The sequence below is a fragment of the Hippopotamus amphibius genome, chromosome 15, assembly GCF_030028045.1.
Source record: "Hippopotamus amphibius kiboko isolate mHipAmp2 chromosome 15, mHipAmp2.hap2, whole genome shotgun sequence".
NCBI classification, from domain to species: Eukaryota; Metazoa; Chordata; class Mammalia; order Artiodactyla; family Hippopotamidae; genus Hippopotamus; species Hippopotamus amphibius.
In genome coordinates, this window is record NC_080200.1 from 66,207,547 (window position 1) to 66,233,956 (window position 26,410).

At 41.3% G+C, this 26,410-nt stretch overlaps 1 protein-coding gene across 1 annotated transcript in view; it reads right to left on the bottom strand.

The window, feature by feature from the left end:
- The window catches only part of ADAMTS16 (ADAM metallopeptidase with thrombospondin type 1 motif 16), a 158,769-nt gene that overhangs the window by 67,850 nt on the left and 64,509 nt on the right, over positions 1 to 26,410 (bottom strand). Inside the window, exons 11-17 of the mRNA XM_057709433.1 lie at positions 17,692 to 17,787; positions 12,794 to 12,942; positions 11,490 to 11,662; positions 9,577 to 9,707; positions 7,521 to 7,644; positions 6,864 to 7,108; positions 4,868 to 5,006 (exon numbers count right to left, since the gene is read on the bottom strand). Coding sequence (XP_057565416.1) covers positions 4,868 to 5,006; positions 6,864 to 7,108; positions 7,521 to 7,644; positions 9,577 to 9,707; positions 11,490 to 11,662; positions 12,794 to 12,942; positions 17,692 to 17,787 — 1,057 coding nt within the window. The remainder of the gene's footprint in view (positions 1 to 4,867; positions 5,007 to 6,863; positions 7,109 to 7,520; positions 7,645 to 9,576; positions 9,708 to 11,489; positions 11,663 to 12,793; positions 12,943 to 17,691; positions 17,788 to 26,410) is intronic.

Here is a 26,410-nt window from a genome sequence, read left to right on the forward strand (position 1 = left end):
AAGTATGAGAGACCTTTGTTTACTAGCCAGTTAGTTGTAAGATGTGTGTGAGGAACTCTAATTGTGAACCAGATGAATATTCCCCTTTGAAAGATGATCATCCCAAGACACTGCACGATGCATATCAGGGAGATTAAACATAACTAGATCACATCTCAATAAGCCTTCTCGTGTGCAAGTAAATCAGAAGTTTGAAATCCGTTACTATTAGAAATACATTGAACCAGTTGAATTACCGAGGAAGTATTTTAAAAATTGCAGCACATGTAATTTTGAGACGTGGCTGATGCCTTTACACTGTGAACAAGAGTCTGGTGATGTCACCACCACATCTAAAAGCTCCCATCTTAGAGTCAGACATCGTCGGCCAAGCTGGTCCTATCCCCCAACTGCTCTTGGCTTAGCGTCTCCCTGTGTGAATCCTTGCCCATCACCGATGCCCCAGGGAGAGTCCAGTCAAAGCATGACTATGCAGGAGTATTAAAATAAAATCCCATGGTTATGTCATAACAGTGAGTGGAAAAGAGAAAAAGGAGCAGAGTAAGCTGTCAGAAAAGAAGAAGGGAGGCACTGCCTGCCTTGTGTCTGTCAGAAATCTTATTTTCTATGGAGAGATGGCCCCATTAGAACAGATAAGGAAACGGGATTGTCCTTCTTCCACTGATGCCAGGTCATGTTTCTGGAATGAAACAAGAGGTGGGGGACTTCCTAGGTGTCTGCTCCCAGTTCATTTATTCCCTAACTGGTTCCTTTAAAGACCCCCTTGTCGACATTAAAGTCACAGGAAGATAGCTAAGTAAAAGATGCTTCAGAAGTTCCAAATCCAGGTTATTGGGAGGTCTATGCAAGTGGAAATCTTCAAAATATAAAATATGCAGATAAAATGAAGCCGAGACCTGAACCTGCTCTGGCTGCCTCCAGCCTGCTGGGGTCTTTCCACTCTTAAGCCCTGTTGAGGGTTTCCACAAGGCCATGCAAGTGACAAGACATAGTAGGGGCTCAGTTAAGTCTAACAATGTGTTTCTTGTTTTCATCTTGTTTGTACAGAAAATAAGATACTCCCTGGAGACACAATAGAGGAAAGAGAAGGAGAAGGGAGGGTGAGGTTGTGCTTTTGTCCTTTTAGGAAAATATGGGAGGAGCTGCTTCAAGCCCATGGGATTTCAAAAGTTTCCTTTCCTTAAACCCACCTACTTATGGTCTATTAATCTATGACAAAAGAGGCAAGAATATACAATAGAGAAAAGGCAATTTTTCCAACAAGTGGTGCTGGGAAAACTGGACAGCTACATATAAAAGAATGAAATTGGAACATTCTTCAATACCACATTCAAAAATAAACTGAAAATGTATTAAAGAGCTAAATGTAAGACCAGATACCACAAAACTTCTAGAGTAATACATAGGCAGAACACACTTTTACATAAATTGCAGCAATATTTTTTTGGATCTGTCTCCTAGAGTAATGGAAATAAAAACAAAAATAAACAAATAGGACCTAAACTTAAAAGCTTTTGCACAGAAAAGGAAACCATAACTAAAATGAAAAGACAACCTATGCACTGGGAGAAAATATTTGCAAATGATGCTACCGATAGATTAATTTCCAAAATATACAAACAGCTCATAAAGCATAATATCAAAAAAAAAAAAAATACAACCCAATCAAAAAACGGACAGAACACCTAAACAGACATTTCTTCAAAGAATACATACAGATGGCCAACAGGCACATGAAAAGATGCTCAATATCACTAATTACTAGAGAAATGCAAATCAAAACTACAATGAGGTATCACTTCACACCAGTCAGAATGACCATCATTAAAAAGCCTACAAATAACAAATGCTGGATAAGGTGTGGGGGAAAAGGAACCCTCCTACACTGTGGGTGGAAATGTAAATTGGTGCAGCCACTATGGAGAACAGCATGAAGGTTCCTTAAAAAACTAAAAATAGAGCTACCATATGATCCAGCAATCCCACTTCTGGGCATATATCCAGAGAAAACTAATTCGAAAAGATACATGCTCCCCTATGTTCACTGAAGCACTATTCACAACAGCTAAGACACGGAAGCAACCTAAATGTCCGTCAATAGATGAAGGGATAAAGAAGATGTGGTATATTTATACAATGGAATGTTACTCAGCCATAAAAAAAATGTAATATTGCCATTTGCAGCAACGTGGATGAACCTAGAGATTATCATACTAAGTGAAGTAAGTCAGACAGAGAGAGACAAATACCATATGATATCACTTATATGTGGAATCTAAAAAAAAAGGTACAAAAGAACTCGTTTACAAAACAGAGACTCACAGACATAGAGAACAAATGTATTGTTACCAAAGGGAATGGGAGGTGTGGGGCTGGGAGGTAAATTAGGAGTTTGGGATTAACAGATACACACTACTGTATATAAAATAGATAAGCAACAAGGACCTACTGTATAGCACTGGGAATTCTACTCAATATCTTGTAATAACCTATAATGGAAAAGAATCTGAAAAAGAATATATACATGTGTAGCTGAATTACCTTGCTGTACACCTGAAACTAACCCAACATTGTGAATGAACTATGCTTCAATTAAAATTATTTTTAAAAGTGCCCTTTCTTGATGGCTCACAGGTGGCCTGTGAGGGATGCTTTAATTAGGTGCTGAGTCCTGGTAGCGGTACGGCATTGGGGTTTCCACCGGAAGACTGTATAAAAGAGCCACAACCTACACAAGATGATAAAGGACGGGCATCCCACATTCCTTCTTGCTGTTGAATTGAAAATGATTTTCCGTGAATTTTCCACTGAAATTAAAAACAAACACCTGGGACTTCCCTGGTGGCGGAGTGGTTATGAATCCACCTGCTAATGCAGAGGACACGGGTTCGATCCCTGCTCTGGGAAGATCCCATATGCCTTGGAGCAACTAAGCCCATGAGTCACAACTACTGAGCCCTTGTGCTACAACTACTGAAGCCCACTCGCCTAGAGCCCGTGCTCCACAACAAGAGAAGCCACTGCAATGAGAAAATAGCACACCGCAATGAAGAGTAGCCCCCACTCACAACTAGAGAAAGCCTGCGCACAGCAACAGACTCCATGCAACCAATAAATAAATTAATTAAAAAAAAAAAACACCCACTCACTGACTCTATAATGCTGTTCTTTAGGCAAATGATTAAGGTATTATTCCTTAGGGTTAATTAGGTGATTTGCAAGTACGCTAATCATCCACTTGGTGTTTTTCAGGCTGAGACGAATAACTTGGTCAGAGCTGAGGAAACCGAGCATCCCTCTGCACGCCTGACGCTCAAAGGGAAGACGAGAGGGAAACAGCCCTAATGAAACGCATGCGTGGACCAGACATCCTTACAGATGCTGCCACGTGATTCATCACTCTCTATTCACCACACGAAAATCTACAAGGAAGGGTTCTGAAATGTTCTTACACAAATAGAAGGCTTTCTGATTTAATTACTATTTTAATCAAACACTGTTGGGTAATCCTAAATAGGGACAGATGAAATCAAGCATATTCGATATGAGCCAGAGAGTCGTAGGGGATGGTTACAAGAGGAGAAGAGAAAGAGAAAGGAAATAAGGAGGACTGGAGGTTAACTTTCCCAGGTCACACACAGAGATGCCCGCGAGTATGGTTCTGTCCTACTTTTCCCCCCGAATGAAGTAACATGGCAGCTCGTGTGGGTCCGTCCCCTCGTATAGGATGCCCCACATTTTCTCTAGTTTCCATTAGAGCCATTTGCTGCTAGCCTGCTGTAGAGAAGGGGACTAAATTTTACTTTAGAAAGTTCTTAATGTCAGAATTTAAAAATGATTTAAATATTTTATTCTTAGTTTATATTGAGAAGAATTAACGTAGGTCAAGTACATAATGTTAAGTTTTCAGACTGTTATTTTTTGGTCAATTTTTCCTTTATTTCTTCATCTCATCTAGTTAGAGCAATTATTAAGAAGGCATGAGTTCATTTTTATTTTTTTCTTATTCATTTTACTCTCACTCTGCACAATTCTCATTTGTATACCATTACACTTCAATATATAGTACTGTCTGGATTAATTTCTTAATTATTAAAACCTGGAATGCTGGCCCATATGGAAACCTGTCTGTTTTTTAAATATCAGATAGAACTTAACATTTTGTTTCTAAATTTGCAAGTATTCATTCTCCATCCTTAACCAGATCGTACATACTGGCTTTAAGCTAAAAATGTCCCTCCAGTGAACCACCTTTATCAGTTTAGTTACGAGCTTAAATTTATTATGGTATTAAGATGACAAAGCCATCTATTACCATGTGAAATTCTTTTTGACGTGTTGTTTCTTGTCATTTTTACTGCAATTTTCATGAAATTCTTATTATTTCTGAGTGAATTTAAGTATATGGACTACAGCAAATTTCTTTCCAAATAAACCTTTTGAACAAGACCATTTAATAAAAACCTCACTCTGTATCACTTTAGTTTCCACAAAGGTTTCCACTTCTCATCAACGTGAAATATATAATAATTTGAGTGACTTTCATTTGATTAATCTCAAAATTACCCTTTCAAAAATCTTAAATTAGATGAAAAGCAGAAACCAATTCACTAAACCTTAAGGCCACACACTGACATAGATGAATGAGAGAAGGTAGCTCAAATTTTCAAGTAACACTCAGCACCACTGCTCTCCATTCTGCCTCTGCAAAGATTACTGCCTCCCTCAGGCAGAAGCACTGGACTCCTCATCAGGACATGAAGAGGACCAGGGCAGTGTGAGGAGGACCAGGGCAGTATATCCCATGGCCTGAAGGAGCCCGGCACCTCTGTGTCCATCACCAGGATAGCCGTGGGAAGTGACCTACCCCCTCCACAGGAGACAGAGCACTCGGAGCGGATCGTGGCCCAAGTGTAGCTGGGCTGGGTGCTGAGCTTCTTCTCACCCCCCAACCGGGGCACCGAGTATTCCCAGGCAATGCCCGGGTTTCTTCCCTGAAACAGAAGCTACAAAAAAAAAGAAAGGGAAAAAGAAAACAAATTAAAGTAGAACCAATAAAGAGAAGCTAATTTGTTTTAAAGTACTTGAAACAGCAGTCATAGCAATGAAACGATGTTTACAATGATAAAATAAACACTGTCCATCCTCCAAAATTTACATTAACTTTCTAAACAGGAATTAAACTAGACTCAGGCACACCTATAAAAATATATAGACATTTGATTCTTTTGCCTGACATTTAGTGTTTTCTTCACAGCCTTTGCCACCTTACAAAATTAGGTCCTTTCCCTCCATGTTTCCTTGGGAGCACCACCAATCCTCTCCATCTGAGCAAATCGGAAAGTGGTACCTGAAAAGCACTTTCACAATTCCTAGCGAGTCCCAAACAACCAAGAACAGCTGAGTGGATCTCATCCACGCAGGATCAAAGCTAAGTCTGAGTACTTCCTCCTGTGAACGGATGCAGAGGTCTTTTGCCTACTGACAAAAGCATCTTACTGGTAAAGATGATCTCTCAGGTTGGGCACACCTGTGAGCTACACTTAGCACAGGGAATTGCACTTGGACTGTTCACGTCCTAGCTGGAAACCCAACCACATGGACCAATTACCTTTTCCTTCCTAAAAGTATCAATTCCTTGATCTCGATGAGAGGCTTTTTAGGAAACCTCACCTTTAGCCTGTTAACAGAAATCCCATCTCTGAGCCTCGGAGCCTCCTCTGGTCCTTGATGGGAGGTTCCAGTGGATAAAGGCACTGGGCCTTCCGGAAACTCCCTGGCACCACAGTTCCCTCCCTGACAACACAGCTCGAGTCTCGTTGGGCAGGATGCTGTAGGACAGGTATGAGCCCTGGACAGGTGGCCGCCCTGCAAGCCATTGAGCTGCTCTGCCACCTGACATCCTGAGCCTCTGTAACTCTTCTTCTACAGGACATAGTTTCCCAATAAGCCTCAGTCTCTCTCAATGCTGACCGATCTCTCTCTCTCCATGAATATCAAAGCTAAAAGCCTGAGATGGGGGGAGAGAAATAGCCAAGGCAGGGATTCAGGGTGAACATGTTTATAAAGGGGCGGAGGAAGCAGCTCAAGGTCGGGGGGGGGGAGATGGCAGAGGGACGTGTGGAGATGAGGCGTCTCCCAGGAAGATGCAAGGACACTGGGATGGGGCTGCCGGGCCTGGAGAGCAGGTTGGGGGCATGCGGGTGGTTCACACCTACACACATAGGTGGCGGCTGAGGGGGCAGCTTTTGGACCAGTCTCTTCTTGCAGTGTGCAGAGAAATATAAAAAAGTAGGGAATGAGCATGTCCACTGCCTGTTGCCACCATCTGCCCGGTCCCATGAGGACAAATGACGCTGTTAGGAGATGCCCGGCTCTGTCTCGTGAGCCTCTGCCATCTCGGGGAGAGCAAAGCGGGGCTTGCGGAGGTGAGTGTGCAGCACCCCTGCCAGGCACTGGGCCCAGGCGGGGGGTTCTCACCTCACTCCCATGCCCCCAGGACGCGGCGGACCTCTGGTCCCACCCAACAGGCACAGACAGAGCCACCCACAGTAGCGTGCTTCTCAAGCCACAGAGCGCACAGGAGAGAAGCCGGCTTTTGTCAACATCGACGGATCAAGATGCGAAAATGGGGACTGCGTGCTGTGTGCAATTACAAATCTCACCGCACACCTGGAAAGGAAAGACGATCAAAGCAAGTCCACTGGCCCATTCAGTCTAGGTGTGGACTAGTCTTGTTTCTGAGACACTATCGAACTGCAAACACTTTTCTGTGTTTGTAAAAGTATGCCAACAGTCTTGAACCTTCAAAAATGCCCTAAGACACAAAATCCAAGCATTGCAACCAAGAGGCTGGAATCTACCTCTACGATCAGCGTTTCGTTGGTTGGCCCAGGGGAGGTCAAGTGCTCAGGCTCCTTGTAGGACCGTCTGTACTCAAAGGCAGTTCCTGCAAACTTGTACCGGCCGGGCCAGTCTACGGTCCAGTGTCCGTTCAGGTAGTATTTTCTGAGTGCATTTCGCACAGAAATGTAGGAGGTAGATACGTTCATTTCATAGATGCGAATGCTCCGGGCTCCAGGAGGAATGGTGACCATCTGATAGTACTCTAGAGCAAAGGAAACAGAACGGGGGAGAATGTGGTATTTTGCTGAGTGCTGCCAAGGCAAGTCCCTAAGCACCTGCGGTTCTCCACAACCAAACCTTGAGAATCAGAATTTGGGAGCTGGAGATCTGTTTTGGCCATTCAGTTCCAGGAGGCCTATAAATGAGTTTTGTTTTTTTTAATTGGAGCAGAGCTATTGTAATAGTCACTGTTTCTAAGAACCACTTTAATTCGAATAACCTAGCAACCACTTCCAATCAAAACAGAAGGCTTGAGAAGCAAAGCACACAAGGAGTCTGTGTAGGGCTCTCAGGACTCTGCCTGCCGTTTGCACTACACCACCCGTTCTTCCCGCCAAGGGGTCCCATTTCAATCTTCGCTCAGCCTGGCAGGCAGCTCCGGAGGGCGGACTCACGGTTGGCGCGGTGCTGCTTGGCGTAGAGGCCCTTGTGTGTCGTGCAGCTGGAGTTATTTCCCCGGCACACACCGCAGGAGTCTTCCACGGCATCGGACCCCAGCACACTGTCACATCCCACTCTCTGCAGGACCCACGCAGTCGTGTGTCATTCATGAAAGAGAAGACCACAGGACCGAAGTCACACACCTTTTCCCATCGAGTTGAAAGTTTCACCAACACGGGAGAGTTAACAAATATTTATTGGATACCCAGTATGTGCACTGTGAGACTGTCATTCTACACTTCCATCCAAAGGAAGAGACCTTCACATGGCAAACATACCCTGTCCTCTCTGTCATCACTACACGTCTGTCCTGTCTTGACCCTGAATTAAACCTATCGGGTTGTCATGTTGGAGACAGGGGTAAATTTCAGACGGACATGAAGCACGTAGCACAAATGCCAAGCAACATGGCCTCATGAGGGTTCACTGGAATTCGCCTTGTGCTTTGAGTCGCCTTGTGCAGAGGCAGAGAAGGAAACCAGGGCACCGGGCGATCATTCCCAGCAGTAAATTATGTAAAGGGCACATCTGCATAGAATTTTAGCAGCTGTTTATAAATTCTATGATGCTTGCCAGTTTTACATTTCCTAAGAAAGAATACAGGGTTGCTATGTAAAAAAATCCATTCAGAAATGAAGTAACTGTAGTCCCCAATCCCTTGTTTGAAATCCTAGGGCCAGAGGCACTTCAGAACTCAGGGTTTTTTGAATTGTAGGAAGTAATTAACATAGTAGGCACAGGACGTGAGAGTCCCCTTAGGGCTCTGGACAGCAACGATGCTTTTAAAAGGTGCACACTGATCGGAATAAACATAACTGAAGATAGTCTCATAAATTCAACACAGTTTTGCCACCAAATAGATTCAGGTCAGCTTATATTTTACAGTCAAATAACCTTTCCATTCCACAGCTCTTTGGATTTCAGAATTACAAATAAGGGATTGTGATACTGTATCATCGAGAATACATTAAAAGAATGACATATTTAACAAATCAACTGATAATTAGACACCATGGGTGGAGAGTTGAGCATTTTAAGGCCGAAGCAGACCTGAACAGAATCGCTGCGTCTAACTTCATGCATTCAAATGAGTACACTGAGGATCTGAGTGGATGATTCAACTTTACTGCGGTCTCGGTCTGTACCTTAGAGAAAATTAGACCTGGGACCAAGGTCTTCGGACTCCACTGAATACGAATATTGAGTAACTTCTTCATTGAAAAGCCCATTATCTACATGCAAAATATCTGACCATTGCGTGTAACACTCTCCCTTGTTTATAATAAACCTCTTTCCACATCTCACTTCTGCGCCTGGCGACAGGCTCAGAGCCTCCTGTTCGCTCAGCTGCCCATCCTTCCCAGCCTGTGCCCCGAGCCCCTCTCCAGCAGAAGCGAGGCTGCCGGTTTCCCGAGGCCCCCGCGATAGCGGTGAAGTGGCCCCTGGCTCTGTGCTGTCCCTGCCTTCATTTACCCTGGTGCCACCGCCCGGCTACGGCCATCTGATGCTGCGACTCTGCTGGTCCCCCATCCCGGTGCCTTCCACAGGGACACCAGGATGAACACCTCACGCCCTCATCCCGGCGGGAAGTGGCCCTTTGCGGGCCTCTCCCCCCACTCACCTCCGCAGCATCCCCCAGCCCTGCCGGCCTCGGTGCTCTCACCCCTGAACCAGACGCGACCAGCCCATCATTTCCTGCACGGCCGTGCTCCCCTCCCTGCTCCTCCCTCACCCCTCTTCCCTTCCCCTTCCCTGAGGAGCCCTGCAAGTCTGCCAGGCCCACACCTAAGAGAGAACCCGCTCCTCCCTTCCCCCTGTGCTCTGGACACACCTGCACTGCCACAAGCCACTGCCTGTCTCCATAGGTGTTCGTCTGCTCTCTCCCTCTGGGCTGTGACGTGGAGGGAAAGGGTGTGTTAAACGTCTGGTCTCTGCAGCCCCTTACAGGATGCCTGGCCCAAAGCGGACTGTCGGGAGATGTTTGTGGAACGGGTGAACGATCATTATTACCTCACACATCCCATCTATACAAACATTACGGCTATCCTCCGAGCATGGGGTCCCATCTTTGACTTTATTTGACAAAGAAAAGAAGAAATCAAATCCTTCTGCGATACAGTAGAGTTTGCATAAGTCCTGATCTTAAAAAGAAATACACACACAAACACAAATAAGAAAGATACTTAAGCTCTGATCATTTTTTGCTCTAAATTTTAGATAGACTTTTTTTTTTTTTTGCCCATAAAATAACTCCCCCACAATAACACATTGCAAAGACATTTTCTTTTTTTAATTGCCTCTTTAGGCTTGGTTTTGCCCCTTCAAATTTTAATTATTTTTTTAAAGCTTCACTATTAATTTTTTCCTATTGTATCCTTTATCGGTTCTTGTTCTGTACACACTGGTTGGCACATAGTAGGCATTCAATAAACATTTGTTGACTTGAAACTACATTACTGTTCAACTATTTTACTAGTATAATTGATTACTCTTTGTAGCAATGCAAAAGGTCACTACCATTTTGCAGCAATACACAAAACTGTCACAAATAAAGTGTAATAAAATACTTAATCACAAAATTTCTTAAAAGCTAATGTATTTACTAAAATACATAATATTTTTAAACTGATAAAGGGAACGACTTTTGGATGAAATCTCCAGAGAACACTGTTTTTTTTAATAAGTGTAATGGATTGTTGAAAAATACTGTTACACGGAGAATGTAGGTCTCATCATGTACTTAAGACTGGCAAATCAAGTTCACACCCTCTCTTGGAAATCCATTTCAAGGATTTATCACTTATATGGCTAAAATGAATTTTTCTAGAAACGTTTTTTCCCTTTGTTCTCTTCTTGGTAAAGAAGAGAACCGTTGATAATAAAAATTTATCTGTTTTAGGAGTTTTCACAGGCCCAAGACTCACATACAAATATTTTCTTTATTATTCAGGATAAGAGACCCAACTGAATAGTTCTAAGAATCAAATTTAATATGTGCTTCCATGATTCATGAATTTCTTTACTACAGACTAGCAAAGCCAGGAATAGCACACAGATTTTTTGACCCCGATTTCAAAGTTCTTTCTATTTTTTTCTCCTGGCTACTTGTTTCTCACTGACTTAATTTTTACTGACTCTAGGAGTAAAAATGCAACAAAAAAGGCTTTTGTGTGAAACTGCTTAAATTTTCCTTCCAGAATTTGCTGATTTCGTAAAACGCTCACCATGATAACACTATATATGTTGGGATGGTAAAAGTAAGTTCCAGATGAGATGGCCCAACTTACGTATTTGTCAAGTGTTTCTTGGACAATATTTTCAGTTTCAAAGAATGAGATGATTAGGTGCTCTTTGAATTTATCCTCAAATTGTGTTACTTGAGCTACTGAGTTCACGTTATCATAATCATAAAAACAATACATATTTCTCTCCAACTGGAGAGTAAAATCTTGCATATGGTACAAATAAACTTCTTGGTTTCTAAGTAACAGATCAAGACTTTCCAAATACCTAGTATATTTGATTTTCCCAAAGACATGAATTTGCTTTCATTTTTTGGCGATAATAAATGTTGAATGGGTAACATCCTCATCACCACATCAGCATCAACTACTGTGATTTGTCATTAAAGATAACTGCTTCGTTATCAATAAATCATCTACGTTGAGTGTCGTATCACTTCCTTAAAGAGTTCATGGTATTTTGCACACACTCTCTCGCTTGCTTTATTCTGAGCACAGAGCTGGTCAAGTTTAGATAAGATGCCAGTGGCCTTGGGGCACACTAGCAGCCAGAAAAGAATCTGTGGCATTGCCCTGACACATCAATATTTGGTCCATCTGGACGCACGCTATAGATCATGCAGTTCTTTAAAGAGCACAGACGTCCAAGGCTGCCACCAGAAAGCGGGATTTGAGATTTACCTTCTGCGCGGGTGTATGGCTTCCACTTGTAGTGCCATCCTCGGAAAGGTTTGCCATTGTACTCAGCACACTGCAGGGCGCGAAAGTCAACACTGTCGTTGGGACATTTCTGGCTGTTGCAAAGCTTCAGAGTTCGCGTAGAGCCCGCACAAAACTTCCCTCCATTCGATGGTCTGGAATGTATATTTCACAGTTAGAAACCTTACCTTCGAACAGCCACTCACCCCTCCCTTGAAATTAGGCTTATTGGGGAGAAGGAGCAGATAGTGTTAAGATACTATGGTCACCAGGTAAGAGAAGTGCATTCCTAAGACGTCACTGGCACTTTCTTACATATTAACAACCTGGGTAGTGTCTTCCTTTTCTGTTGAGTGTATTGTTTGTAACACTGTTAGAAGAGGTTAGAATCTGAAAAGCAGGTTTGCATGTACTTGTTCATCTCCCTGTAGGAGGCAGGGTGTGTATCACTGTTCTCCGAATTCTGTCAGGGAGGGGATGAGTACAGGAGGGCAGCTGGTAAAAAGCAGAACTGAGACTCAAATTCAGCTATTTAACTTCTTTCCCCTACCAGCTTCCCTGCGACGGGGCCAGGACACTGGATGGGGACAGAGCAAGCAGGCATCTTCCCCTGGTTGGAGTGACACAAACACCCCTCTCACCCCCTAGAAGTCACGTGACACTCCAGCACCAGAGCATCCTGTCGACGCAGGGGACAGGTCGGGTCATGCGTTAAAGACAGGACCGAAATAAACCATTTTACTTAGTCTTAACATAAGTTAAACAGATACAGGTGCAAAAGGAGGACTGGAAACCCCCTTCACTCCACTGCATTGGAAACTGCTTTTAACATCCTTGTCTCCTATGGAAGACACAGTGAAACCACCTGCTGTGAAGGTAAATCGATTGGATGAAAAACCACGACCTTGGTTTTCTCGCATGAAAAAATTGTTTCTCTCAATTCTTATCTATTGATCTGTGTTCTCTATGCTTATGATTTATTTTCTTATTTTAGGAAGAACCTTGGTATTTCACATAAGGTTAAAATGGTTAAAATCCAGTTAAAATCCAGTTCCTGAATATCGCTGCTGGCTCTGTTAGTTTCGCTGCTGTCAGGTTGTTATAAGCACCTTAATCATATCACAGAGACATCATTGTACAATAAATGCTTGCGCAAAAGGGCTTTCTGACTTATGGTAATATTGGAAGTACAGAAGTATTTTCACTGAGCTTATGTCCACGTGCGGTTTGGAACGTGCGTAGCAGAGAGATGGCCGTTTGGTGAGGAGGGAGGTCTGGGGACTCACCTGGGGTTTGTGCAGAGCCGGTCCCTGTGCGACACCCCTCCTCCACAGGTCCTGGAGCAAGGAGACCAGGGAGACCAGTCTGACCAGTGGCCGTGGGTGGGCTTGGGGCCTTCGTCACCATATTTCACACACTGCCCTCCACGGCACCACTGAAAATTAAAAAACAAACAAACAAAAAACAAACAGTGATATGACTCTCTAGAGTAGATACATCACTACTGCAATGCTGGGCCGTGGGGGGTTTGGTGACACAGGCAGACATCAGCATCCCGACCCGCAGGTAGCACATGATGAAAACACATTTAACACCGCTTCTTTTTTCTTTCCAGACCTAGCCTTGCTCTATAAATCTACATAAAGGGAAGATACGGAGAGAAATCATTTTCAGACGTCTGTCTGAGCTGCTGGAACCTAACACGTGTAATTAAGTCATGTTGCAGGCATGTTCAGGCCGACTGTTCACCTCTCAGGTGCATGAACTCTAACCTTTCCTGCAAACAACGTGCTCTTCACATCTCATTGTCGGAACAGACTGACTGTTGGTAGAAAAGTCCAGCTGGAGGTTCCATGCGGCTCAACACCTTGTCATTTCCGGCTGGCGCTCTGTGCTTTTGCTCCAGAGCACCTGGGTTGGGAGCCTGGAGGTTATAAGTGATGCCTGTCAGAGGTCACACAGCTTTCCACGGACATGAAACAACGCACACAGGCCTCCACCTGTTCCTACGAGGCTGGAGATGCTATCAGCTCTGCTTTCTTCAGAGGAGCACCCATCAATGTTAATTCTGCTCACATCCACGTGGTTTCTCCACCTCCACCACATGCAGCAACTACACAAGATGTAGCCTTGTGTTCAGTGGAGTTGGTTTTCCCACTGATGGACCCAATCACTGGGCACAACTGGCATGCTGCCGGCAAAGCACTGTGTAGGACTTTACAAAAATAACAGTTTTGGAAGAGAAAAACCAACCTATCATTGTCGATATGATTGCTGGAAACTGTTAAGATTCTTCGCAGTACTTGGTGTCTACTGGATAATTCTACTTGAAGAGCACAAAGTGCTGGGGTTTAAAGCCACTTGGATAATTCCTGTGTCATGATCATGGTCATGGGTGAGCCAACCATTTGACTTAAAGACTAAAGGGAAACTACTTAGGTTGGATTGTTTCATTTTGCTTGAGATATTTATGAATTACCTTAATAAAATTTGGTCTACCCTTGCTTCAAAATTACAGAAAATGTTTCCTTTTTTTTCAAAATTTAGAGTTCATTCTTTTATTTTTTAATATAAATAATTATATATATTAGTATTTCCTTTTCTTTCATAAATGATCCCATATGACCCACATCTTTTTTCATCCTGCTTTTTCATTTAACAGTATGTTCTGTAGTTCATTCCACAGAAGAAGATCCCTCGCTCCTTTGTTGCAGCTATAAAACATTCCATTAGGTATATTTCCAACCAGTCCGCTTCCAATGGACATTGGCATCATTTCCAGTCTTTTGCTTTGATAATATTTATTGCAATTAATAGTCTTGCAAATACATTTTTCTTATTTTTGCCAGAGTATCCTTTTTTAAAAAAAAAAAATTGAAGTGTAATTAATTTACAACGTTGTGTTAGTTTCAGGTGTACAGCAAAGTGATTCAGTTATACTTACATATATATACATTTTTTTCAGATTCTTTTCCCTTACAGGTTATTACAAAATATTGAGTACAGTTCCCTGTGCTGTACAGTAGGTCCTTGTTGGTTACTTATTTTATATCCAGTAGTGTGAATATGTTAATCTTAAACTCCTAATTTACCCCCCTTTCCCCTTTGCTAACCACAAGTTTGTTTTCTATGTCTGTGGGTCTATTTCTGTTTTGTGCATAAGTTCATTTACATCATTTTTTAGATTCCATATATAAGTGGTATCATATGATATTCATCTTTGGTTTACTTCACTTGTATGATACTCTCTAGGTCCATCCACGATGCTACGAGTGGCATTATTTTATTATTTTTTATGACTGAGTAATATTCCTTTGTGCATATGTACCACATTTTCTTTATCCACTCATCTCTCGATGGACATTTAGGCTGCTTCCATGTCCTGGCTATTGTAAACAGTGCTGCTATGAACATGGGGGTGCCTGTACCTTTTGGAATTATGGTTTTCTCTGGATATATGCCCAGGAGTATTCTTAAGTGACTATCCTTAAAAAATTATTTAAGAAAACTTTTTGAGACTCTGATGAGAAAGCACTACATTTTCTCCCGAGGAGGTTGGGGGAGTACCTAGGTGCACATAGACATACAAACATGAACACACAATTCTGAGTATAATTTCTTGCAGATCACAGACCTGTGGAGCCAGGCAGGGGGGCAGTCGGGGTAAGACCCCTGTGTGAAATAGATACATAAAATGTCCACTGAAGCACCAGCTATATTTCTGAGACCCATCCTATGTTTATCACAAATTTATATTTTACTGATGGAGAGTGTGACTTATGAAAGTGTGATGTCACTGCGAGGCGCTCCTCCTCTTGGGATACTGTCCACGGAAGCCACTGTCAACACCTAAACTGAGCACACACAGGGCAGCAGCATAATGACGCCCAAGAACTGACACTGTGGAGGAGGAAGGGAGCCCCACATGTCAGCTCAGCCAGGTGTGTGACCCGGGGCACGGACTCAGGTGCCCTGAACCTGCCCATCCTCTTGTGAACATCAGGGATGACAGAAACCACCAGACTGACTTGTTCCAAAGACCCAACGTAATGACACAGGCCAAGTGCCTCGCATCGTATGCAACGCAATCCCAAAGTGAGAGCGGCTTAATTTTACACGAGGAATCATTAAAGAACCAGAATCTGCTTTGGCAGGTATCCAGGCTGTGGTCCCAATACCCCTGTGCTCGATTTCTCATGGTGTGAGTGCAGAGAAACCCAGCGTCTTTTTCCTGGAAGAGTTCTTTGGTGAACAGTGGGGGCTGCCATAGGTTCACCCCCCAGGGTGCCTGTGAGGATTCAGTGTAGATAATGGTCTTAGCACAGCGCTTGCCACTGAAAGATGCACTAACTGCTTGTCAGGTTCGCCAGCGTGCACACCCACGCAGAGCCTCAGTGCTGGCGGCAGGGGGAGGAAAATAGGTTCCCAACCAGGAGAAAGATGCACAGAAGCAGAACAGTTGTTGTCAGTTACCTAGTGCACACCCATCGCTCCGGAATATTCCAAAGTATTGAGACACTGACTTCTGGTAATGTACGCCTCTCAGTCGATAAACCTCATGGACACCTGTGGACCAGTGATACAGGAGGAGAACAGTGGACACCACAGGGGGCTTTTACACGCGCCTCTGATGCCTATCTCAGCATGGCCGCTGGGCAGCCTCTCAGTCCTGGGTGGAGCACTCAATGATGCATAATTTGCAGCCATCCACTCTGGCTTAATATGCTCTAATTCTTTTCAATACGAAGCAAAAACTCTATTTAGAAACACCAGGAAAAAATAATTTAAAATACCACTGAAAATCAAATTAATTGTGCTTTCAAGGTAAATAGGATGTAACAAGAATATATGGGTAGCATTACAGCTATGACTTCATCCAAGGAAAACAGCAGATTTTAAAGAAAGTAGGACTCCTGGAGAACCACATACCTGTGTGAACCAACACCAAGGCAACAACGGAAGGGCTGCCAATCTTTCAAGAAATAGGCACGGTTTTGCAAATTATCAAATTTGCAAAATTTGATCAGTTTTAATCAATTACGTGCAGAGAGTCGTGACCACCTGCAGCTTAACACTCAGGTAACCTCCCTGGTATTCCGTGACGGTTGGTATTTCCACATTGCAGCACCTCAGCAAATCTATTTTCTCTTTCAAGAAACTAAAAGCATTTTTATTAGACATTTTGTTAAGGATTAATTTACTGCAGCCTACATCCCTAGAAGGATTTAAATATCAGTCTCACCCTGGGAAAGTCTGAAAATAAAGCGTGTTAACGTGTGTAGGCTGAATGGTTGCTGGACGCTGTTCTTAGGCAAGTTTACTTCATTCCTCTTCATTCTCTTAGTCAGCTTCGCAATAATTTAACCCCAAAGCATATATTAGCATTGTTTCTTAATGCTTTAAATCCCTTCTATCTGTATCCACATTTAAATGTGTTTATGGTGTGAGAGGTTTATTTCAGACTTTAAACATTCCAGATCAGTGATATTCGGGCATGGATTTCTCTTTCATATCCATTAGCACCACAAAAGTTCAGATACACAGAATGAAAATGGTTACAGTGACAATTTGGTTCCAATATAGTTCTATCTTTATCAATAGCTTTTATATTCTGAAAAAAATTACAATCACAGGTTAAATCAAATGGATTAAAATATTACTCTTGAGTATTAAGATAATTTATTTTTAAGTTTTAATGACAAAATCATCGCTGTCTCCCAGTTAGTAATAAACTTGCTGTCATTTATTTCTTCCTTCCCCCACTAGAGCACCTCTTTTATTTTCACAGGCGTAACAACAGGTTAAAAGGATCTATTCCACAGTCTTCAAATTGATGCTGTAAGGCTTTAACAGAACTGCTGAATCCTGGTTCTTTACGAGATTAAAAAGTGGTCAAGAGTTTAACATTTCCCCCTATCAAATAGATTCAGCCATCACCAGTAGCCTGACACCTATGTTTATCAATGCCAGACAGCTCATCAATGATATCATTGGAAAAGTATGAAGGGGAGTCTTCTTCATAAAATTAATATAAGTTAAATACAATCTTTTGACATGGGTATAGATATGGACATATACATCAGAAAGACAGGCTTAAAAAATACCAAGGCAAGTGGAGGAAAGATGCTTGGGTTGAAAGATGGACATCTGAATATGGTGTATGCACCTACGATTGGCTTCTTACCATGTCATGCCCACAAGTTGTGCCTTCTGCCGCTGGCATAAATTTAGTCTCACATTTCCTTCCAATTCGGTGGCACCACAGGGCTTTACAGATATCCTAAAGGAGCAAAAAGGTCATTAGTATCACAAATGGTCCATATAACTATGATAAAATATCACTGAAAAATTTAAGGGAAAAACAACTGATAAAAATTGAAAGGTGATATATACTTAGCAGCAGGTGCATATGGTAGAGGGAGGACCTGGAAGACTCATGTTCTAGACTTGTTTCAGCTTAATTCTATCCCTGAAGCTCTACTTATTTATATTTATTCATCATACGTTTAACAAAAGTACACTTTCTAGATTTAAAAAGTAAAATATGCTTAATCCAAGCACTGAAGAAAACTACAAAATATTAAAATAAAAAAACCAATAAAACCGAACATTTTATAATTCATTCTCAATCCTACCTTTCCCTAACCTCTCCAAGTCTGGATCCTCATTTCCACATTAGAAATGATTATGAAACTTGCTGACATGTCCACTTCTCTATCCAGCTATCTGTTCACCCACCATCCCCAAACCTTTGATGAAAGCCTCAAATGTGCCAGGTATCTTGCTAGACAGGAGGTTCCATAGGAAACAAGACCAGACCTGCCCTCACAAGAATGGTCTTAGAGGGGTAGACTAGCTGTAAATCACCACGTGGTGCACATGAGGAGAGATGCCCCTACAAGGGGAAGAACACAGTGTAGGGCTGGCTTTCCAGGAGAAAAGGGCATTTCCTCCAGGGAAGGAGTCAGAGAAGATGGACATCTGAGCCAACTCTTGAGCTCGAGGACGGCACATTCCAGGGAGAAGGAATGAAGGGTTCATGTAAAGGAAGATGAGAACAAAGAGAGAAGATGAGAAAGGAGAAAGATGTATGCAGAGGAAAGAAGCCCCACATGGCTGATGTGTTGGTAAAAGAAAACAAGATCTGAGATTTACACACAATGAAAGCCTCTCCAAGTGTAAGGAATTATTTATACTTTTACATCCTTCTGAGCCCAAAGGAACATCTCAGTGAAGGGCAGACAGTGGGACTCCTGAAATGATGGGACCTTCGGAGATGCTGATGGTAGCTTCAAGTGCACTAGACGGAACTGTTTCTTACCTGTACAATGGTTCTGAATATTTGAACAAGTGCTGCACTATTTCTCAAGCCATTTAATAGCTGCATCTACTCAGTGTTTTGTGTTAGAAAGAAAATGCAGCACAGCAAAACTTCCACATATTTCTGCTTGAAAGATGGCATTTCACGGCATTTGTGCTTTTATTTCCTGTTTCAGTGACACTAGAGATGTGCTCACAGGGGGCTTTCTGCACTGTGTGAGTGAGTTCTTGGGGCTTTCTGCACTGTGTGAGTGAGTTCTTGAAGGATTTCCCTTTCAAGAATCCATATTAATTTTACCTTCATAGATTCTCAAATCTCCTTTATACATTTGCTTATTATATATTTAGAAGTTAAGGTATTTGTTAAAGGCACAGTCATATTTTTTCTGCTTGTAGCTCTCTCACTAATAAGACAGTTTTTCGGAACATGGACTCTTACGAACTAAACCGTCAATGTTTTAATTTGGGTATCAATTCACTGCTTTTATTTCGAGGTATTCATAGTAACCTCTTAAGATTACAATCACCGTACCATTAAACCTCATTTTCTGGGGATTCCTGCAGAATCGTTAAGTGCTATTGGGGCAAATGTTTCATGCTGGTGGTCAGTGCTTTCCTGGCTCTCACGACATTAATTAGCATCATAAATTATACAGCTTATTGCTTCTTAGACAAATAACAGCCGACAAAGACCATTGTTCGGAGAAGGTAAGTGTATGTGGTGTGAATTGGGCAGGGCAGAGCCCTGGTGTCCTCCCTGTGTGCAACCACCCATCCACTTGTCCTGGGGGCTAAATGAAGTGTCGTAGGCAATGTGCCCAACTCAGGGCTTGGTGCCCAACAGGCACCAAAGTCGTGCTGGGGTCCTTTCTCACTTCAAGGGTGTGAGGAGATGTGAGCTCACTCCCAGCTCCCAGCCTGGGTTCGTGGCTGTGGCCTGAGGGAGCCAGTGGTACTAAGTCCCAGGGCAGTTTCAGGGGTGATACAAAATAAATGGTGTTTTACAATTTTTAATTTTTTAAATATGTGTCACCTGGGACAGTGCTTAGTACCCGGCTGGCTTTCAGTAAATGCTTTCTGAGTGAGCTGAACATCTGTCAGTTTCTGTGGAAATCTTGGACAGAATGAGCAGGAACTTTTTTAGTATAAAATGAAATGAATAGTGATCAGTGAATTGTGATCATAAAAACATCTAAGATGACTTAAGAGGGTGACCTTATGATATGAAAATATTACACCTAGCCTACTATTCAAAGGATTTTCATAATCTTTTTACATTGTAGTTTTGGGGGACATTTTGCAGAATAAAGAAATATGGATGGAAGATACTATTGAAGGCAACAGTTTTTAAGTTTTGTAAGTAAGAAGCTCTCAAGTATAGGATGCTGGTGGTAGTCAGCTCTCCACTAAAGCCTGTGACTCTAACTCAATCTCTGCCTGGCTTATGTCATCTGAGTATCTCAGCCTCCTTTTGGAAATTGCGCAATCCCCAATTCCAGGCCTCCAGGCAGAAATAAATCATTGAGTTACAAGAGCCTTGAAATATATAATTCATGTTACTGTGTTCCAAAATATCAAAAAGCACTTGAGAGCTTGGTGCCCTGTAGATGTAACTGCCGGCCATTTAATAAAAATGTGACATTCTATCCCGGAAGACAAATAAAAATGCTAGTACCTCAGACAATGTTTATTACCTAAACAATCAAAAAATGATTACCCCCTCCCAGTGTTGTCATACTTTGACTTAACCGCTAACTTCTACGCATAATGCACAATGGGTGTATTAAATCCAGCATATGGCTGTAGATCATTACATTCTTAATAAAACTTCAGGGTCCTCTTGGAACAAAGACCCCATTAAATCATGGTTCTAGGGCCACGAAGTTGGAATGTAATACATGCTGGATTTGGGGGGTGGTTCCCAATTTACCAACAGTACCCAGGACACTACCGTGATCACATTTCAAAGTAATTCTGGCAGCTCACAGGGTCAGGCCACGGAGCAATGTTGATGCAGCAGAACAGGAACTTGATAAAGACACAGTGTTTTAAATAACTAATACTTAAGAAGAAGAAAGCTGAGGCCCATGTAGAGAGTTTACTTCTGCTTTTATTGTTGCTGCTAAGGAATACTGGACTCTCTTTTATGAAGGCTCTCTCACTTGCTATTCCAGCCCAAAATTTAAGAGCTATGTCCACAGCGACTTATTTTGATAATACTGACTTAGTTAATTTTAAAATCACAACCTAAGACCCCAAATAAAACGTTTTCAGATGGCCGTGTTGGATTTATTGTGGCGTTCCAATACTGTGAATAGGACGCCCCCAAATTCATTTTCTCAAACTGTCAGTATCCGACTTTCCAAAAATACAAACTGAAAACGCATATGCACATGATGTTATCATGGGAAATATAATTTATTGCAATTACTTGTTTTTCAAGCAGTGGTGTGCTTTTATTACTAATTCTGATTGTCAATATAAAAGTCATCAGTGGGACTTCCCTGGTGGCACAGTGGTTAAGAATCCGCCTGCCAATGCAGGGGACACGGGTTTGAGCCCCACTCTGGGAAGATTCCACGTGCCACGGAGCAACTAAGCCCATGTGCCACAACTATTGAACCTGTGATCTAGAGCCCATGAGCCACAACTATTGAGCTCATGTGCTGCAACTATTGAAGCCCACGCATGTAGAGCCCGTGCTCCACAACAAGAGAAGCCACAACAATGAGGAGCCTGCACATCACAATGAAGAGTGGCCCCTGCTCTCAGCAACTAGAGAAAGCCCGTACAGAGCAATGAAGACCCGACACAGCCAATAAAATAAATAAATAAATAAATAAAGTTATTAAAAAAAAAAGTCATCAGTGGATAGAGAAAGCCATGGCCATATATGCGTGCAGATTTATACACAAGTATGTAAACAACCACCCATATACACCAAATACACATGCATTTACCCAAAAGAAGAATGCAAATGCATTCGCATTCTCTCTTAACTTTCCACACTAAAAAGGCACATGGTACTTAAAAGAGGTTCAACCCTGTCTAAGACATCATCCATCCATCTGTCACCTTTCCCAGCAAAGTCTTACTGAATGGGCCTTAAGTGCGAAGTGCTGGTTGAGGCACTGCGTAGTTTCCTTGTTATTTATTATTTTATATTCTCCCATCAGAAAACTTCCAGATCTTTACAGTTCAACCTAATAATATAGACCCACTCTCACAAAATTTCAGAAGGAGTTCATTTAAAAAATTAAATTTTATAATTGAGAATTTCTCGAGATGCTTCAATTCATATGGAAAATAAAGAATCTAATTGCACTCTGTATCTACAGTTGAGATTCATTATATTAGAGAGTCTGGCCACACAAGTAGAATTTAACTTATAAAAAGAAAACTATGCCGAGTTCATTTGTATTAAAAAAACAATTTCACATCATAGGGAATGAGCTCACAATATTGACTTTCATGGATTTTTTTTTTCTCAAAAGGTATTTTCTCTATTGTTCATGGTGAAGTAACTGGTACTACACTTACTTTTCTACATACAAAAATTATAAAACTGCACAAAATATATGGGCCAATTGTTTCAGACGCTTGCAACAGGCAACACAGTACAGGGTCCTGGAGATGAAGGAACCCATACGGCGAGTGCCGCCTCTGCCCTGCTCTCTGTCTGGGAGCACTTCGCTGACCATGGTGCAGAGGCGTGGTTCCCATGCAAACCACAGCATCTCACTGAACGGAGGATGCAGAGATCAGGCTTGGGGCTGAGAAGGAGCTAGAATTTGTGGGACTGGGGCCAGATAGGAGAAAGCCGCATTGAGTAGACAGCCCCAGAGGTCTCCATGAGGATTTCCTGCAGGTCCTTATCTGGGGGTGGTGAGTGGTTGGTGCACAAGATGAGACTCCAAGTGGCCTGGCAGAGGGCAGCAGCTTTGGGCTGAAGGCTGATAAGGGCTAGAAGACAGGGGATACACGATGCTGGGAGACAGCAGCGTTCTGGCCACACAAAGTGGAGAGACGTCAGTGAGCCTCCTGGGCACCCACGTCTCATGAGTGAGAACCACAAACTAGGGTGCAGGCTCTGCCCTAGGGCCAGGAAAGACCAGAATAGAGGAGCCCTAAGGTAGCATAAAACAAAGCCTCAGGGGGTCAAGAGGATCCACCTAGTATAATAGCATAACATAAATACATATAATGTAAAATAACAGTATGTTAAAATATAATGAAATTGAGTTATTGGTAGTGAGGTGGATGGACCTAGAGTCTGTCATACAGAGTGAAGTAAGCCAGAAAGAGGAAAACAAATACCATATGCTAACTCATATACATGGAATCTAAAAAAATGGTACTGATGAACTCAGTGGCAGGGCAAGATGTAGAGAACGTACTTAAGGACACAGGGTGGTGGAGGGCAAAGGGGAAACTGGGATGAAGGGAGAGAGTAGCACTGACATACATACACTAGCAAATGTAAAATAGGTAGCTAGTGGGAAGCTGCCACATAACGCAGGGAGATCAACTCGATGATGGGTGACGATTTAGAAAGGTGGGATAGGCAGGATGGGGAGTCGTGGGAGGGAGGAGATATGGGGATATATGTATGAATACGGCTGATTCACTTTGTTGTACAGCAGAAACTGGCACAACAGTGTAAAACAATTATACTGCAATAAAGAGCTTAAAAGTAATAACATGTTACAATAGATAATTGTAACATATGTAATATGTTATAAACATATTAAAAAATAGACATAATAAGTGAACAAATAGGACATTCCCTAAAGAAATATAGACTATAAAAAAAGCCAAATAGTAATTATGGAACTGAAACTTAAAATAACCCAAATGCATAGCTTGCTGAATTGTTTAAACAAATGATTAGAAATATTAGAAGAAAGATACAAATGACAAACTTTTTATCAGAAACAGCTGAGCCCAGATGGAAAATGGAGTTATATCTTTAAAGTGTCTAAAGGAAAAAAAAAAGAATAAAGAATAAACTGTTTAGCATTCTGTATTCAGAAAAACTGTTCTTCAAAACTGAGGGTGGGGCTTCCCTGGTGACAAAGTGGTTAAGAATCCACCTGCCAATGCAGGGGACATGGGTTCGAGCCCTGCTCCAGGAAGATCCCACATGCTGCAGAGCAACTAAGCCCATGTGCCACAACTACTGAGCCTGTGCTCTAGAGCCCGTAAGCCACAACTACTGAGCCCATGTGCTGCAACTACTGAAGCCTGAGCACCTAGAGCCTAAGCTCCACAACAAGAGAAGCCACCGCAATGAAAAGCCTGCACACTGCAACGAAGAGTAGCCCACGCCCACTCTCCACAATTACAGAAAGCCCGCGCACAGCAACGAAGACCCAATGCAGCCAATAAATAAAAAATAAAAAAATAAATAATTAAAAAAAAAACCCTGAGGGTGAATTAATGACATTTTCAGGTAAAGAAAACCTGAAATCCTTTGTGGCCACAGATCTGTGTTACAAGCAATGCTAAAGTAAGTTTTTCAGGACCATTAATTTAAAATAAAATAATGCATGCTATAAGCTTTGCATGCTACAAGCCACATTGTGTCGCGTGACTTATAGCATACATAGAAATAAAAACACATGATGGCAATAGCACATAATGTGACAGAGGGATACGTGGACCTATTTGTTGTAAGGATCCTGCATTTTGCATAAAGTGACATGATGCTAATTCTATGTAGGTTGTAAATTAAAGATGCAGCTGTAATCTCTAGAGCAACCACTACCAAACAAGAAAATATAGCTAAAAAGCAAACTGATGCAAAAAATAGAATTTTTAAAAAGAAGTTTAATCCAAAAGAAAATAGACACAAAAAAGGAATGAGAACAATAGGAAACAAATAGCAAAATGGTAGACTTAAATCCACCATGTCAATAAGTAAATTAAATATAAATAGATTAAACATTCCAGTGAAAAGCTAGAGATTGTACAACCAGATAGAAAATCAATACCAAACTAAAGGATGTTATAACAGACACATTTTATATAAAAACACAAAGAAATAGAAAATAAAAGAATGGGGAAAGATATTATGCAAAGAGTATTCCTAAATAAGCTGATGTGGCTGTATTAACATAAGATGAAGTAGAATTCAAGAAAAGTAACATTATCAAAAATAAAGTTATTCTATATTAATGAGTCAGGAAGACATAAAAATCCTAAATGTGTATGAACCTAAAAATCCAGCTTCAAAATATACAAAGCAAAACTAATAGAACTAACGAGAGACATAGAAAAATACATAATCTTTGTTAGAGATTCTAACACTCATATCTATGAAATTTTTACATAAAAGTAACAAATATCACAGAGGATATAGAAGATATAAATAATATCATCAAACAAATTAACAAAATAGATATTTCTAGAATATGATACCCAACCGCTGCAGAATTTACAGTTCTTTCAAGTGGCCCTAGAATGTTCACCAGGATGGACCAAATGCTGAGCTAGGAAATACGTTTCTATAAATCTCAAAAGAAAACTCACATGGTATATTCTCTGATGAAACTGACAAAATTAGAAATCAAAATTAATGTCTGAAAATCACCAATTATTTGGTAGTTAAATAGCATACTCCTAAATAATGCAAGGGTTAAAGAAGAAATCACCACTTACTTTAGAAAATATTCCATAGTTAATAACATTAAAGACTCAACATATAAAAATGTTCAGGATGTATGTTCATATGTTGCTGAGAAGGAAATTACTAGCTTTAAATATAGTTAAATGGTTATATTAGAAAAGAAGAAAATTTTAAAGTCAGTGATCCAAGTTTATCCCATAAACAGCAAGGAAAAGAAAGTCACATTAAGCCTTACGATGTAATAAAGACAAAACAGACATTCATGAAATAGAAAAGAACCCAACAAATATTTCTTTTAAAAATTAATAAAGATAAATATGTTTTGATGTTTTGAAAAGACAAATTCATCTGATAAACTTCTAGCTACATTCACCAAGAGAAAGAGATAAAGGAACACATGTTACCATTACTAGGAATGAAAGAAGAAACGTCACTAGAGAGCTTTCAACCACTCAAGGGATAAATGAAAATGCTACAAACAACTTTCGGTAAAAAAACCAGAAAAACAGATAAAACAGAAAAATTCACTGGAAAAGTTCGCTTCTTGTGTCATTTTTCGATGTTTACATTGTTTTCTCAATGAATTTGATCAATCTAGCTAGGAATTTCTTCTGCATATTTTGTAGTTGAGTTAGTAATTACAGAAACCTTCCCACAGACAAGAATTCACTGGTAATTTCTAACAAATCTTTAAGGAAGAAAAAATACCAATTTTATTACAAGCTCTTCAAGAAAGCAAAAGCGTAAGGAGCACTTTCAAATCATTTTTTGAGGGCAGCCTAACCCTGATTTAAATTCTTGAAAGGTTATTAATAAGAAAACAAAATTTCCAAATTATACCATTCAAGAACACAGATATAAAAATCCTGAACAAAACAGTCACAAATCTAATCCACAAAATATAAAAATGAATAACAGATTAGGACCAAGTAAAGTTATCCTAGGAATATAGGTT